At 46.5% G+C, this 17,498-nt stretch overlaps 1 protein-coding gene across 1 annotated transcript in view; it reads right to left on the minus strand.

The window, feature by feature from the left end:
• Nucleotides 1-5,289: 5,289 nt before the first annotated feature.
• CHSY1 (chondroitin sulfate synthase 1) overlaps nucleotides 5,290-17,498 on the minus strand; it is a 71,025-nt gene continuing 58,816 nt past the window's right edge. Inside the window, exon 5 of the mRNA XM_034668902.1 lies at nucleotides 5,290-8,358. Coding sequence (XP_034524793.1) covers nucleotides 6,769-8,358 — 1,590 coding nt within the window. The 3' untranslated portion in view covers nucleotides 5,290-6,768. The remainder of the gene's footprint in view (nucleotides 8,359-17,498) is intronic.

Raw genomic sequence — 17,498 nt, forward strand, 5'->3', positions numbered from 1 at the left:
ACAGCCAATACCACCTTCCAGTCTAGCCGTGCACTTTGGCTTCCAAGCAGCGCAGATGCCAAGCGACAATAAATTATAATTAGGACTTAATACATAAGGAACCCTCCAAACCTGCTGAGACCATCAGAGAGGGCTCGGTAGTTTCATCTTCCAACTTTGAAATGTATTCCCATCGGTGTTCAAATGTGCACGCGTTGCCCATCCCAAAAATTCAGACTCCCTTCCACCTGCACAGACGGTTGCCTGGTGTCTCTGGTCACGTCCACATCTTGTCCACACACCCCCCTCCCGGCCTTGTGAAGTCTGAAAGAGCCGCTCTTATCTCAAGCCCGCCACGCCCATTCCTGACCCCTGCCCTTTCCTCTGCTGGGAGAATGCCTGCGGCTGGGGAGTGGAGAAATGTACCTTGTTCCCAAACAGGCCGTGTGCCTGGAACTTGCCTCTCCTCACTGCCTGACTCATCCATAATCTGTCTGCCTTTTCTCTCACTTCGTAGTGACTCAGTGGTGTAGTCACAGAGTTGGGTTTGCGGAGCTGCCGTTCTCATGGGCTGGTGTAACCAAGATTCCGTGTGTAATAGTCCCATAGTATTTCTGGAAGGTCATTTCGCTGAGTTCAAGTTTATTTTTGAAAGGTTTTATTGGAAGTGCTAGTAGGTACAAAATGTCCACGTTGACCACGTCAAATACCAAATGGCTCTGTGTTAAGTCAGAAGTAGCCAAACACCGAGTCCCTCAGCCCTAGAGGTAGATGGCCCGCTTCTGGAAATCTGATGGTCCAAGTACAAAACGGGCTGTGTGCGAGCAATGCTCACTGCAGTGTTATTCGGGAAAGAGCATGGGGCACTGGAGGTGGTCGACACTGGGAAAGTTCTCAACTCTACCAGAGAAGGCAGCCATTAATGATGATTTCAGAGGACCGAAAGAGGGGTTTTAAGTGTGCGCTGGAGAAGCAGGGAGCAACTTGCTACATTGCACCAAACTCTAAATAAGCCCCAGAGGAATGTCCCACAGTGGGAACAGGATGGAGGGGGAGGAAGGTCTTTCCTTCTTGACTCAACTTCCCGGTCTGCATATTTTCATATTGTGATTAATGACATTGTTATTCACAAGGGGAGACGGACTTAAAAAAAAAAGCAAAATGCTTCCTTCTCAACTCCTTGAATGTACATTTTAGGAAATTTCTAGCTTTCGGAGGGCATGTTGAACCTAGGACTGAGAGTTCCCCTTTAGTTTTGTAACAGGAAGTGAGCCTTTGCCTAAAGAAAGACCCAAACTTAATTCAGGATTAATAAATGTGAAGGTCACTTTGAGATTTGGCTGAAAGTGTTTTCCTTTCTCCAGTGGGAACGTGAAGGTCGCGCCGAGCTAGGCATGCAGTAGGCTGTGGCCCAACGCGGGTGTTGAGTCATGGCAAACCAGCAAGAGGGAAGGAAAGGTGGCAGCCCAGAGGCATCGCTGGCTTTATTGTGACAAACTGCTGCATGGAGAGAAATTCATTACAGACAGCTCGGCTCTGTTTAAGTAGATTCCAGAGCTTGCCTAATTTGCATTACTAAATGACTTGATCAATTTCTTGTTATATTTTCTCATTCGAAATCAGGCATAACAGCTCTTACCGTTTTAAAGAAAATGCAGCTAAAATGTTCTTTAAAGGACAAAATTTTAGTTTTGATTATTGTAATAAGACAGGAAAACCCTCCTAACTGGAATATAATAAATGGCAAATCAATGCACTGAAAAAGTATCTGACGACAGGTGCGTAAGTGGTTTAACTGCCCCGATGACATACCAGCCCCTAATCTGGTTGGCCCTCTGGTTTCTGGTTGGAGGTTTTTATATTCCCACCTCCCCCTTCCTCTACTACCCCCTTTCATGCCTGCAAAAAGCCCAGAACCCTGAAGCGTAGCAAAACTAACAGGAGGAGGGGTTTTTTTTCCTACTGGCAGTCATGCAGAATGAGTTGCTGTAATCTGATCCCAAGTATTGCAACATTTACACTTTCGCTGCATTTACAACAAGTTTGACAAAGCAGATTTGGTATGAGCAGCCTTTTCCTTCAAGTGGAACAGAAGCCCATCCTTCGAGGGCTTGAGAAAGCACCGTGGGACCCACTGAGGTAGATGCAGCCCTGTGCAGCCACTCTAGCAGGCGGATCCCCTCCCTGCTGGCCCCCAGTCACCGTGGCCCCTAAGCTCCTTTGCAGCAGAGATTACAGCAATTTATGCGCAGTAACACAGCCTAATCCCCCGGGGCCGGCGCAGGTGCAAGAGGGCTGGCACTAGTCTCCCTCCAGGACAAGAAAGCACAAGAAGAGAGGCCGCCATGTGGGGCCCTGAGTCCCTGAGCAGCTGAGAGTCCTGTGGGCAGGCGGTCCCAAAGTCCTTCCTGGAGGACAGACCTTTTTTCAAAGGCAAGACAGCTAGCATCAGAACGCCTCTGAAAACCCACCATTCCCCTTCTCTGTTGTCCTCCTCCAGGTGACCCTTCAAGGGCACAGCATTGAGGCAAAATGGGACTGTCATTCTGCTTGATCACACACGACAAACGGTAACCGTCCCTCGGCTGCTGGGAGTGAAGACGCGCGTTCGCAGTGTCCCTGCACCTGCAGTCCGAGCTTGAGAGAGAGCGCCGTTCGCTGAGCCGGGGCTGAGGCTTGCAAAGCTTCGTGAACAGGATAGCTCAGAAGGCTGGCCAGGAAGGGGGCACAGAGACCAAGAACTTGATCCGCTGGGCTGATGGAGTTCGGGGAGACTAGGGAAAGCTGTTTCGGAGGGTCGGGGCTCCTTCTGTGCCCTGAACTCGGGGAGGGCCCCAGCTGTGGGTGTGCGCCAGCAGCACCTGCCTCTCCTGCTCTCAGCACCCAGTGAAAAGGAAGGCGCCTCCCTCGCTCCCAGGCTGCCAACTTTGCAGCCAAGAGGGACTGCCATACGACGTGCACTTTGTGACCATGACCCTGTCCTTCAAACCTCAAAGTCCTGGAATGCTATTGGTCCACCTGCATACTGTGGCCTCGCATTGGCTCCGAATAGCAGTGCTGGGAAACTGATCCCACCTCCCAGAGGCGCGATGCAATCAATGTCTGCCGCACAAGACAGGGCCCTCCTACACCCACTCGGGCAGGGTTCTCACATGTGCACCCACAATGCTCGGGAAGCCCACTCAGCACCCCCCGCCCCCACCCTCCAGAACTATGTCTGCCTGGTCATCAGAGCACCAGGTCCCTCCGTCCTGCAGCAAGAGGCTCACACGGACCCGCGTACCCAAGCAAATAAGCATGTGGTTCTCATTTGTGTAAATGACTTGTTTAAAATGCTACCCACCTAGTTCATCTATGATTCACACCACCCCTTCCCCAACAGGCCACACAGACCTGGTGGTTCTTCGTGGGAGGGCCCCCAGGGCTGGATGGCTGGAGGAAGTAGGAAGGCTCCCCTTTGCACCTCCGTGCACCGCTGTGACCTTCCCCCTTTCAACCACCCTCACTAGGAGTCTCCATTTTTAAGCACTGTTAATAGTTCTCTGGTTTGTGGGGCTACAGGCCATTTCAATACTCTTCTGTATTTAAAATACAGTAATACACAGGAAGTTTAAAGTAACGAATGAAACAAAGAGTAGAGCTAGAAAGCCTTCAGAGTTTTAAGAGAAGAGGCAATTAGTTCCAGGTCATGAGTGTGGGTGGGCCACAGGGCCACGACTAATGCAGTGGCAGGGAGGTGGGCCATGTGGACATTGCACTTCGAGGAACACACAAGATGGGGAACCATGTGCTACCGGCAAGGGTGGGGACAGTGGAGCACATGGGTGGGGACAGTGGAGCACATGGTCATTCCAGACAAGAGGGCTCCACATGCCTGGGTAGCACGGGGAAGAGTCCAGCGAGGAAGACATGATCACATGACCACAGAATTAAGTCCAGCTCTGTCACCTCTACACTGGAAGGGTCCAGGGTGACACCAGAGTGGATGACGGGAGAATTTTGGCTCCTGGAGATCAGTCCAGTTGGCTAGAGAGAGTTCCAGACTGAGGTCCGAGCAGGAAAGACAATGATGTCCCCACAAACTTGGAGCCCAGTGTGGCTAGAGGGGGGTTCCGGAGGGGGGCCCTATAGAGCCTGCTCTCTGGGCAGAAGGCACCTGAGCAGCTGATTTGGAAGAGCGAGTTAGTAAGAGGGACTCTGGCCCAGCTGGACGAGGAGAGGCCAGGGGGAGCATGAACCAGGAGGCCAGCAGGCACAGAGTCCAGGCATGGCACGACCAGGAGACGGGACCAGAAGGAAGCGGTCCAGCGGCCTATTTTTTGAAAAGGTTTTATTTATTTGAAAGAGGGGAGAGAGAGGGCACACACAGGGGTGAGGGGCCAAGGGAGAGGGACAAGCAGACTGCTCGCTGAACGGGAAGCCCGATGCGGGGCTCGACCCCGAGATCATGACCTGAGGTGAAGGTGGACGCTTCACCGCCTGAGCCCCCCAGGCGCCCTCAGCAGCCTTTCTGAAAGGCAGAATCTTGAGGGAGGGAGGGCAGCACCTGCATAAACATCCACTCGGGCATCAGCAAGAGCGTCAGACTTGAGCAAGAGTGGGAGTGGGAAGGAAATGGTGAACTTTAACGAAGTGTCACCACGATGCTGGACAGTCGAGCTCGGCAAGGCCACTGCTCACAGGTACCCTGTCCTAAATCCCGACGGTTCACTATTATGTTAGAGAATTTAAATTACTTTGTCATCAGGTGTATACTGTGCTCTTCCTGAGGAAAGAAAAATGTCTGTGCTTTTTTCCAGAGAAAAACTAAACATTCCCACAAAGTAAATGACAATTAGGCTGAATGACAGCAATTCGTACTGAGAGCACAATGTTATTATACTGGGTCTTAACTGTCATTACACGGTAAATACCTGTCCTGGAAGTGGGACTGGCTTCCACAACGCTTGGTACCTTGACATCAAAGGTCTTACTTTTTTTGACTCTTGGATTATATAGCAACTGTACACAATTTATCTTGTATCCGAAAACCCCGAAAATGTTTGTGCACACAGCCAAAACGCAGGTTCTAAGAGGCCCAGTCGGTCCCACTCTGGGGCCAGGTGCACGTGGACCAAGAAGCCAGATGAGGCTTGGAATGGGTTTGAAGACCCTCGCTCTAGGGAACACAGATTCAGCAAGTTGAAGAGGAAGAAAGGACAAATTCATTCTGGGGGAAACAGAAGAAGAGGAACTTGAAAGTTTCATTTCATTCCCAAACTGCAGTCTACACAAAATATTCCCCTCAAATAACTTGGAAACCTTTAGAAATCAGTGTTTCAGTTTTTTACTCTCCAAATGTAATACAATTCTTTTTAGCTAAAACAGGAGTAATGAGACAAAATGGTCCTGAAAAGTACAATAGAAAAATACTGTTCACTGGTTTATTTTCCCAAATGAGCAACAGACTATTTACAAATAAGCAGATCTCCAACGATGTGTATTAAAATGGCAAGTCTATTACTGACTGAAATCTAAATTAAAAAAAAAACAATTTATTAAGGCACATTTGATCTGTGAGTTGAAAACAAACGTACGTTCTGGTGTCATGACAGACTTCATTTCACTTTTGTCCCCAAAACACGCGAGCACCAAAATTGTCAAAGAACACTTAGTATTTAGTAAAACAGGAAGGAATGTAAAAATTGAGGAGGGAAAAGCGTTTTCAAAAGGAAATCTTTGGAGATCAGTTTACTGCAAATAAAAGGACACTAAACACAGTCCTGATACACAGAAATACTAGTAGCAGGTACTGGAGAAAAACGGCAGAGCTCTAAACAACGGATATTAAATAAATTAAAGGTATTTCGGATACAAAGAATAAAACAAAACAGTAATTAAAGAATGCAACAACCATCTCCACCAATAATGTAACGCAGACGGGATGAAGTGAACAAAACCAAAATGCGTTCCCCCCAGCGCTCCCATTAGGGCGGGTTTTTGTTTCTGTTGTAGCTTGTGTATATTAGATTTATTACAATAATTCTTCTTTGCCATTCCAAATATTAATAATAGTTCGCCCTTTAAAGAGAAGGGTCAGGAAGAGAGAGAGAGAGGAAAAAAAAAAAAAAAACAAACACCAAATCCTTCTTGGAATTTAATGCTAGGTCCATTGAGCCGCATGAACGACCACAAGAACAGCCGTATGTCTCACCGTGCCTCTCCTCCCCTTGCTTTTCAAACAACTACGGGACCACGATAAGCACAAATCTGGGGGAAAGAATCAACTTTGGAAAGCTCTCCCGACGGTGATGGTACAGCTATCATCACATTTCCTTATTTTACAACTGGAACACAAAATGGCTTAAAAAAAAAAAAAAAAGACAAAAAAAGGTAGAATCTGTGTGATGTTAACAGTTACGACAAAACATTTACGAGAGTTACAGTGTTTCGTTACAATAATACTTTGCAGGAACGTTCATGTTTTCTGCCAGAGGACTGCAGCAAGGGGGGGGGGGGTCTGAAAAGGAAATGCATAAAAAAAAACGAAACCAAACAACAAAGTTTTGTTCCTCAGGTACATTTCAAGTCATCATTAAGCAGGTCAGCTACACAACGTTCAGCAAGAAAATGTGTTCAAAGGCAAACATGATCACATTTTTGTTCAAAAAGCTCAATCATCAAGGAGTCCTTTGTAAGAAAATCATGTGTAAAATATATCCTCGTATGGACTTCAAAAACTGATCATACAAAAAATTTTTGAAAAATAAATTAGATAATTAAAAACGTCTCTTCCAGCAGAGCTGGACATTAGGCTGTCCTCACTGAGCCATTATTGCTGTTTTTACTGTAATTTAGGTCGTGTTTTTCTAGCCACATTTCAGCCAGCTGCTGTGTAGACCCATACGTGGATGCTTTGGACCCCAAGCACATTTTGTACTGTTTGGGATCGAGATTGGGATCACAGAAGACAGGATGGTGGACATGGACCACTCCTACTTCTTGGCTCCTGAACGTCTTCAAACCTGCCTGGACAACCTTGTTGAAAAGGTCCACATCCTCAAGCCCCCAGCCTTGGATGGAAACATCAAAGCCACCGACTCGGACAAGGTCTCCCTTGTAAATGCAAGTAATGCCAAACCCATAGTTTCTCCAGAAGCCAGTTTTCTGAGTGAAGGCAAAATGGTTATCGCTGGGAACTTTCCCACTATAAACAATCTTTGGATCGTACTGGCTAAAGATGATTGGAAAATATATTTGTTGGCCCAGAACCGTATTTGCTCGACACCGCTGAAGGAACTCTGTAGTAAACACGAGGTCAACGTCACAGAAAAAGAGCAAAGACTCATTATTGAACTGGGAAGACCCCACTTCAAGGGCCAGAGCTCTTGAAAACTCTCCAGACACGGGCAGAATCTGCATGTCCGCTTTGGGGTACTTAATGCGATAATCTCTCATGAGTTCAACTTGTTTGGCCTTGTCGGGGTTGGAGTCAGAATTGAAAAGCAGAACCACGAGCTTGACGTTCTGATTGGGAATGAGACACGTCTTCTCGAAGTTTCCCATAAATCTCACAAACATGTCGAAACGCCCAGACAACGGAATCAATATATTTATCTTTTTCTCTTTGGGTTCTTTGTGCTCGTTCTTTGAGCCAGGGAGCTGGAAGGGAACGAGCTTCTTCAGGGACTTGGAGAGGAAGGAAAGGGATCCGGACTCCTGGTTGATTCTGTTGGCCAGCTCGCCGGCGTCCAGTGCCTCGTGCTCCACGAATTGGATCCTGCTGAAGGTCTGCTGCAGGTACGCGTGCCTCCGCACGGGCACGGTCATCTTCTTGCCTTTGTGCTTCCTGTACAGGAGCAGCAGGTCCAGGATATACTCGGCCCCGTACATGGGGTTCACGCGGCGGTAGCCGTACTGTATCTCCTTGAAGTCAATGATGCGCCCTCTGGTCTTGGCGTTGGCGTTGATCATCTCCATGACCTGCATGACGATGTCATCCAGGGCCTCCCTCTGGGCCGAGTCCATCCCTCTCCGAGGGGGCTGGCCCTCGGCGGCCGAGTACAAGTACTTCCCAGTCAGAAACTCCCACTCCAGAATCTCCTCCCGCTGGCGGGGCTGGAAGCGCATGAAGGAAGGCGGGATCCCCAGCTGGAGGTCTTCCTTGTGAATCTCGGTGTTGCTGTACCGGCCCATGAGCACGATCTCGCGGTGCAGCTGGACGGTGCGGTGGCGCAGCTCGGCGATCTTGCGGCTGAGCAGGTAACTGTGCAGCCGGTACTGGTAGGGCGGGTTTTTGTTGGGGTGCAGGGTGATGGCTCGGTGGATTTTACTGTTATGGAGATCTCGGATGTACCCCTTTTTGTTCTGTTCATAATTCTCATAAAAAAGCTGCTGCATCTGTTAAGGAAAAAAACACACACACAAAAATATGGCTATTTTAGTATCATGTGACTCTGTCCCTCTCTTCTTGCCTTCCCCTACACCTGCATAGTCTTCAGAAAAAAACAAAACTCTAAACATTAGAAATCTTCGCAAATGAGCCACAGCATACAAGAGGACCTGGGGAAAGCCCGATCTCCAGCAGTCCAATGAGATTAGAGGAAGAATAAATATAAACTGCTTCAAAAAAGAAGACCCATTGATAACCAGAGTTGGCCAATATAATTCTGCAAGCAAATAGAATTATGAGAAAGTTTTCATACAGAAAAAGTATAATCTTGAGATCACAGTGCACCAAGTCAGCATACCTGCAAGAGAAGGCCACCCTGGGTCCCCACCAAGCCCGTGTAAGGAACCCAAGTGCCAAGGTCCCCCCCCCACTGAAGACTGGCACCCAATGGGAGCCGCTGCCTTTCTGGAACAGCAGACCCTGCAGCTACCCATCTAGGAATAAACTGCATCAACAGAGCGAAAAGGAAAACTCCATGAGTATGACCCGATGCAGGATTAATATGCTTCCAGCAAGCTAAAGAGAAAGAAAGAGGAAGAGGCTGGCTATCTGGAGGCATGCTGTCGGTGAGAAAAAGATGCTTCAAGGTCACTGGAAGTGAGCGTGCTGAAAATCCTTTAAATGCCTGCTTGTTCCTTGTGTGAGCCTTCCCACAGCCTCTGTGCAGGTGGGCAGGGGGGTACTGTTTGCTCAGCACATGGTCTCCAGCACCAGCACACAACAGGCTCAGAATGTTGAGCTAAGAGGCAGGCAATGCAAGGCGGCTCATTATTTCACCAACTCACCCCTGTCCTATGATACAGGTTTGGGGGCAGGGAGGACAAGGGTTGGAGGTCCATTAGCCCAAATGTGGCATGCCCTCCAGTTAGACAGGGAATGTACTTAATTCCCCTGTATGTCCAAGCAATGAGATGGCGAGTGTCTACAACACCTTTTGGAACGAAGAATAAAAACCTACAAAAAACACCTTAATAACACTTGAAGTTGGTATGTGATCAATGAGCCCTGTTTCATTTCTGGGTTTTGTTCATATTGCTAAATACTAACTCTTGATAGGGTGATATGTATTTGAACCAAGCAGTTTATTTACCTTTGGAAAGTCATATTTTTTACTTTTTTCTTTCCTGACACACAGCAATCACTATAACAGAAAAACATAGTTAGCATTTTTACATCCCATTTTCTTCTGTACAATACTACAAGCTACCAATAAATAAAGCCAGTAAGAGTAAAAAGAAGGGAAACACTTCCAAAGAAGAGAGTGAGAGAGAGGAGGGAGAGAGAGAGGGTGGGAGAAGGGGATAGAGAGAGAGAGGGAGGAATGCAGGCCGGGTTCTGGGCAAGGCCTCCACCCACATCCACTCTCTCACTTAATTCTCAGGGAGCTGAGAGTCTGGCGAACGCTGACCTTTCTCAAACTCGGCCCTGGACACCTGCGAGGTCTGTTCGCAGAACAGAACTTAGCATGGGATGACAACATCTCAGAAGCAACATCTCAGAAGGGCCCGCACTCATTTCAACTTTGATCAACACAAGACATGGGAACATAGAATCAGCCACTGAAATCATTTCCAAATTTTACAACTAATTAGAAAAGGCAGTCAAAGGTTAAAAGAAGCAAGAACAGAAGCAGGGCACATCCAACCTCGGAGAGCACCCCCGCCTCTGAGGCGTGCCAGGAGGCAGTGGGCAGACACAGGGTGCGCCCCGAGCCACGTGCGGGGGCTGCTCACGGTCCCTGCTCCCAGCCAACGGTGCTGGGTGCCCTGCACCTCTCCACGCCCCTCCTGTAGCTGCAGGATGGCCAGAAGCAAAGCAGCAGTCTGGGGCTTGCTTAGCTGGGAAGGCATGAAGCCAAGGAGGCCTGAGCTCCTCCAAGGCCTGACTGCGAGGCCACAGAGTGAGCATGGAGAAAAGCTATGTTAACATGAACACCCCGTGGCAGGGGCTGGACAAGGACCCTGATCACTTGCCTTTCTTTTTATATGGGTCACAACAAAAGAGGTTTCAGGAACTTCCTGCCCAGTGCGTTCACGTTCCTGTTCTAGCCCGACTGCGTCCCGGATGCCAACCGTGCAGCCGCAAAGGGACAAGTCAGTGTCCTGTGAGGCTGCCAAGCCAGGAAAAATGAAATTTGTCCACAGGTGCTAAGGACACGAAGCAAGCACAGCCGGTCCCACCCTCTCCCCTCACCCCTGTGTGCCCCAACAGGTGCCTGAAGGCCCTTCTTCCAGTTTTCGCAAGGTGAGCCTTCACGACATGCATCCCACAGCTGGCACGCCATCTGACCCCTGACCCCGCCTGAGGGGTGACATAAAGGCCACAGCAGTGCCCATTCCATCACAGCCAAGAAATCAGCACCAACCAGGGCTCCACGACTGGGAACTAGTAAAGTAACTACTGCATGCGAGACGATGGAAGGCTATATAATCATTTTATATACATTTGTTATAATTACATATTATTTTCATTTTGTCCACTTACAATTTCCAAATTTCTAACAGTAAGCATGAAGAACCACAACTTGTTTTAAAGGTCTCTCCATTTCCAAGAACGTCAACACACTGAACCTTACAGGTTGCTTTTCAAAATTAGGTCAGAACAGCCTGAAGCAATAGGCACTCTCTCCTGCCCCCCCACCCCCAGCAGAGAGCCAGTGAGGCTGGCCCAGCCCAGCTGGGAGGACGGTGCCTCAGGCCCTGCTCTGGTCAGCGTGCCTTCCCTATGGGGCTCCCTGCAGAATTCTGTTCTTCCCTCAGGGCCTTTCGACACAGTAGCAAGAATGGTCTTCTTAAAATACAAATTAAAATACAAGTTCCTGTGGCTAAAAATGTAGTGGTAGAACCCACATGATTCTCTCCTCCCATATATTTCTTCAAAGAGAAGAAAGAAGAAAGGAATAAACTCACAAGGACCAAGAGAATGGGAGAGGAGGCACAGGGGCTAAGAGATGCCCCCAAATTCAGAGGAAATGAACTTGAGGGAAGGAAGAGGATGTCTACTGCCCTTCAGAACCCCAGGAAAGGTGCTGTGAAAGGGAGGGGTGAGGCCCAGTACTGCACGCAGTGGGACTGGACAAACGTGGAGCCATGACATCCCCTCCCAACATGGCCAGGGGACACTCCCCTCTCCCCATCACAGGAGTGGGGGAAGGAGGGTGGTGGCAGATGTCTAGCATCTTCAAAGACATGCTCCAAGTTACTCTGCCGTTTAGATGATGAGGGTGTTGCCAAAATTCACTGCTTCACAATTGTTTTAACTAAATCAAGATGGGCAAGTAGCAAATATTGGAGGTTTCTTCACATGATCATTTCATTTCCAGTAGTTATTCCTGAATACAACTGTCTATAGGTTCTTTCCCCTCACTCCTCTTGGGTTAGTTCACTGATAAGCACGTCAACCTGAAGTTCAATTTCTCCAGAAATGAAATCTGAACACCTGGGTAGGGATGAGATCAAGGCCGACAACTGGAGGGAAACAAAAGTCTGAAGAGGAGGGCTCCCAGCCCTTTTTCTGGGGTAGGTATCCCAGGATACCTACCCCCCACTGTCCATCCATGTAAGAGACTGGATCAACTGAACAGTGCCACAGTCCAGGGTCCCCCACAGAAAGCACCATCCAAACAGGTCACTACAGCAAAGATATAAGTTTAAGAAATCTTGCCTACAGAGCTTCCAGTTAGCTTTTTCAATGCCTCAGTCTCCATGATGATCAACAGCTAAGGACCATCAGGCAGCTGAAAGACTGTCCAATGCAGATGGAGACAAAACAAAGAAACAAACGCTTGCTGGAAAGAGAAACAATGTAGTGAACAGGAGGAAAACTCAGCAAGAGAAGTAAAAGACAAAGCTATAAGGCATCACACAGTACACAGAAGATAATACACCCATACAACAAAAACTGAATACTATCAAAAAGAAAATCAGAAAACTGAAAAAGCTCTGGAAAATTAACATAAAACAGCAACACAAAAAAGCAGAATAGAGTTTGAAGATAAAGCTGAAGAAAATCCCAGAAAACAGAAACAACAAAACCAGAAAAGAGGAAAGTACTCAATTCCACAACAAGAAAGCACACTGGGTAGAAAACAGCAATACAGAAAATGGGTTCAGAATGAAAGGACCAGTTGCCTGAATTAACCCCCAACTACCTGGTACAAAGAATACAAATTCGGAACACCACAAAGAAAGCAATCTGAAGCAATCTGAAAACTTCCAAAAACGAGAAAAAGAGGCTATCTAGAAGTAAGAGGGGGGAGTGAAAATTATTCCCAACGTACAATTCTCCTCCCAACCAAATGATCCATCAGGTAGGGGGGCAGAAGAGATATTTTCAGGCAGCCGACTGTCTGACCTCATACTCAGTCTTTCCCAGCTATGAAAGGATGTGCCCTCCTAGAATGAGGGAACAGACCTGGAAGGATGATCACACAGCATCCTGGAAACCAGGGGTACGACAGAGAAGAAAGAGTGCCCCAGAATGACAGTGCAAGAAGTCCCACAAGGAGAGTACAGTGGACTGGATGTCTGTGCCCCCCAAATTCACATGCTGAGGCACTCTCAATGTTCAGGTGTCTGGAGGTGGGGCCTTTGGGAGGAGACTGAGTTTAAATGAAATTGTGAGGGCGGGGCTCCCCTGGTGGGATGGGGGCCCAGGTAAGTGAGGGCTTCGATGAAGGGACCAGGGCACACTCTCCCCACCATGGCAGGACACAGCAAGAAAGCAGGTCTGTAAACCAGGCAGAGGGTCCTCACCAGCCGCTGACCATACGGACACCTCCACCTTGGACTTCCAGCCCCCAGCACTGTGAGAATGCATGTGTGCCGCGTCAGCCGCCCCGTCGACAGTATGTTTGTTCCAGCAGCCCGAACAGATGGAGACAAAGCCCTCTGGAGCAGACTGAGGGAATCGGTGCGCACGCGTTCACTACCTTTATCTGCAGAGCCTAGCTCATGCCTGACGCGAGACGTTCAGCAGTCTTTTGGTGAATTTATGATAATCAGCAAAGTCTTTATGCACAGCAGGTATCAAGAAATTGCTGCCTGATTTCAATGCAGAAGAGCACAGCTGACGAGGACTTATAATAGATCTGATAACTAATTGGTAACTAATAAACCGGGACAGGGCTGGGGTCCTCTGGCTAGAATATATTTTTCAATGTAAAAATCAGCAGTATATTTGAGGAAAAATAAATGTCCTTCCAGACAAAGGATGTAGTTGTTATTTATCCTTTACCCCCCAGAAAACCAAATACATAACTGCACATCTTACTCTCAGCTATCAAAACCCCACCCGCTGACAGCGAGCTCCAAGGGGAGTCCTCGGTGGAGCGCACGGTCTTCGGTGCATGACTGGTTCTTCCTACACACTCACCAGGACACCACATCCCCAAACATTTTCAGGACTATGTTTCTCAACATCTTTTAGAGGCTGTCTGTGGTCATGACTTTCATCATGACTGACGTCCAGGCAAGCTTTACCTGAAACACAGTGTGTGTGTGCTGAAGGCATAAACACAAAGAAAAGAAAATTGTTGACCCTGACTAACGGGGTTTTATGGAAGCATTATAGACCAAGAATTTGAACTATAGTAAAGTTGTAGGCACATCTGGCTAACCTTTACAAGTCTGAATGAATGTTGTGCTATATCCTTTTTTTTTTTTTCCACCAAATGAAGAAATCTTTTGTAAGACTAGAGAGGGGGTGGGGAGCACGCGGGCACATGACAGTGTTTGGGGGACGGCACTTATTTTGTTAAAAGTAAGGCCAAGTCTATGTCCAGACTAGTTGGTGCCCTCCCCTCCTACATCACCCTAATGTTACAAAATAAACATTTTAGACAAAGAAGCCACGTACCTGACACACTGGATGGAATATACACCTGCTATGATCCTAAGAAAAACCTCAACAAATGCCAGTGAATAGCTCCTTTTCTGAAAGGGCAAATGTGCACAGGAACTGTACAGGTGAGTAGACAGAATGTCTACAGGGGAGGCCGTGCACCTTAATGGTGATACTAAGACCCTGGCCAAATCAGTTTCTAGTGGTACCTTCTGGTCATTCAGCACATTTACCAATCCCCATCAACTTCTATACAAAGCCTTATTATAAATGGCTTTGGTGGAGAGGTCAGGAAACTTTTTCTTTTTACCCTCAATGTGTGGAGGGGGGGGCGGTGGGGAGAGGAGAGGAAGGGGGAAATGCAGATTTCAGGGAAACTTTTTTTCTTATATGAATATGAGTTACAAAACACCTTCAGAATTAAGAACGGGAATATAAAGTGTAATTCAAAGCAAAAATTTCAATGAGACAGACATTAAGGCCAAGCTAGGGACAAATGATCCAGAAATCATCTGTGGATCCTGCAAGGGAGATGGGGAGGGAAAGGCCATAAGGCAAGACTGGGTGCTGGTCCCAATGATCAGACTTCCCTCCCCCCATCCCAGTGGGCCAGGCCCTGGGCAAGAGCTCGCAACACCTTCCCCAACCACCATCTATCCCCCTCCACTTTTACCCCAAATCCCCTTTTCCGCCTGTTCACATCAAGCGATCTTAGTGCTTTGGGGTCTCATTTCTGCCTTTGTTAGTATTGTGGGCATTTGCTTTTGCTTTTTAAATCCCTTCCAAAGTTCTCCTCAAATTACCTTTGTTTTTATCTTGACTGGTTCCTCGTTTCCTTGCTATTATTTGGATTTGCCTACCTTTTTTTTTCCCCTCTAAAGATGCCTGTTGCGTTTAAGAAGGTACATATGCTGCAGGTGAGAGGAAATTGGACCATTTTGCTCATGGACACTTGAATGAGAAATAGCTGGATCATTATGCTGAACATCTATGTCTTCTATCCATTATGCCTCTTTTCTCCATATTACGGCCAATTTTCTGTTCACTACAATGTTTCCCATTAAGCAAGTAAGACGCAGGTAAGATTTAATTTCTGGGCTCCAGGCAATTTCTGGGGTTCAACAGGAATGAAGTCCCCTACCCTTAAGAGGTATAACTGCATGACTAAAGTAAGTATTTAGCAAGTTAAAGGTATTAGAAATACAACAACTGTTTCCCTGGGGGAAAGTACAGAATGTAACAATGTAAATCAAACAGTAAGAAGTAAGACTATATGGAGACATTTACTGCCTTTATGCTACTAATAAGTTGTAAGACCTTGGAGGAGTCACTTGAATTTGTTGGATTTTAAGTTTTCTCCTTTATAAAATGACTATATTGTACAAGAGGTTCCTTCAACATGAAAAATTCTAAGACCTTGTATTAAAAAAACATCCTACATGCTAGTTTTATAAAACAGTCACATATAATTCTAAAGTCATGCCCTGATGTTCCTCTACCCACACACCCTGATATGGTCAAAGGTATAGTATTTGAATGTTACAGGCTTCTACCTTCACTGAGTCAAACTGTATTTGGAGCATTAGAAGAGAAAACCACATCGCAACCAGTTAACTGTTCCATCTTATAAAAACAAACCTCCAATTCTGCTATAAACAAAAATAGTTAAGGACAGGAGATTTGTAATGGTTCATTTTAGTAATTCCATGGGGTAGCAAATAAGGAGGTTTTTTTTGTTACAAAGAATATTTCAAATACTATCAAATTTAAATTTTAAGAGGACTTCATTATTTTAAAGTATTTCAATAATCTATAATTTGGCTCATTCTTTCAAAGAATATTATAAAATGGAAAGTTAATAAGTACTGCAGAAGAAAGAACAAAATTGGTGCACGTACGGGTTATTCGATAATCACAAGGCCGTTCCTTGGCTAAAAAACACCCAGGAAGCCTTTTTAAGATGCATACAGTACCCTTATTGTTTCATTTAATTTCCAGTGTCCACAGAACATCCCTAATCTTTGTTCTAAAAAGTACCCCCATAATCCTGGACTCCAGAAAAGCCATCTTCTGCGCTGTGACATGCTTTAGGGCTGTGACTCATTCTACGGTAAATCTGAGAGGGGCTAATGAATACCAAGGTCACACTATTCCCAGGAACTTCCAGCCCAGCTGGGAATAACCATCAACCACCCACATCTGATCTTCAGCTAAAGAATACGGTCTACAGTGTGCACTAGCAAATGTCCTCGGCGTCCTCTGCAATGAAGGCCGACATTCTCATTAAGTCAGGGCTCTTCCCAGTAACTGTTTACATTAAGGGTCCATCATTAAATATGTATTTCAGCCACACTGACACATAGTCACTGCTCCAGATCAATAGCTATTTCTTAATTCTGATTTGTGCAGCGTTTCAATTCTTTGCAGAGGATTTTTCTTATCCTTTTGTGCTAAAAAACGGTTCAAAGAAAATATGGGTTGCCTAAATGTCAAGAGACCATAACTGGTAATAGTTTCAAAATAATCTATTCACAAGTTTTAAATATTTAAATTAACATTCTCATATACCTAGAGGTAGGGTTTCCAGAGAATTTACTGTCTGGACCAGGACCCTTTTGAGATGAAAGAGAAAAATCTGTTAATAATTAGGCCAAGATCACCGGCATATACTGGCCTGGCCCTGGCTCTCAGGACATATGGTCACTACAATCCCATATTAGGTCTCTCTCCTAATTCGTTTTGTATCGGCTTTGCTGATTTTCATCCAATTAAGTTTGAGGATTAGGTGCTTTGTATTTTAAAGAGTCCATTCAAAAAAGCAGATTTTTTATGGGAATTACACTGGGTCTCTAGTGGTAAAAAATGAGAGCTATGTTTGTGTCTCGAACCATTAGTGTCAAATTCTGAAATCTAAATACCTTTTGGAGAAGTAGGACGCATTTCAAAGGAACTGAGAATGAAGCTTGGCAAAGGATAGCAAAAACTGTTGTCAGTAATTTGATACTTGTACGTAAGACAATAAGCAAAGTGATCAAGCTGAAATCAAGAGTCCCAGGGTGGACAGTTGGCGGTTTGAAGGGTCAACAGCGACCGTGGAAAGAGAACACCCTTATCTGCAGTCAGAAACCGATCTGAACTCCCATCGCTGCCCTTTAATGACGTTTGACCTTGCAGGAGTCCATTAAGCTTTCCAGGCATCGCCTTTCTGCCCCCACAGATAAAGAAGCAAACGTGACAGCATTAGGAA

This window comes from Ailuropoda melanoleuca, chromosome 9, assembly GCF_002007445.2.
Source record: "Ailuropoda melanoleuca isolate Jingjing chromosome 9, ASM200744v2, whole genome shotgun sequence".
Taxonomy (NCBI): domain Eukaryota; kingdom Metazoa; phylum Chordata; class Mammalia; order Carnivora; family Ursidae; genus Ailuropoda; species Ailuropoda melanoleuca.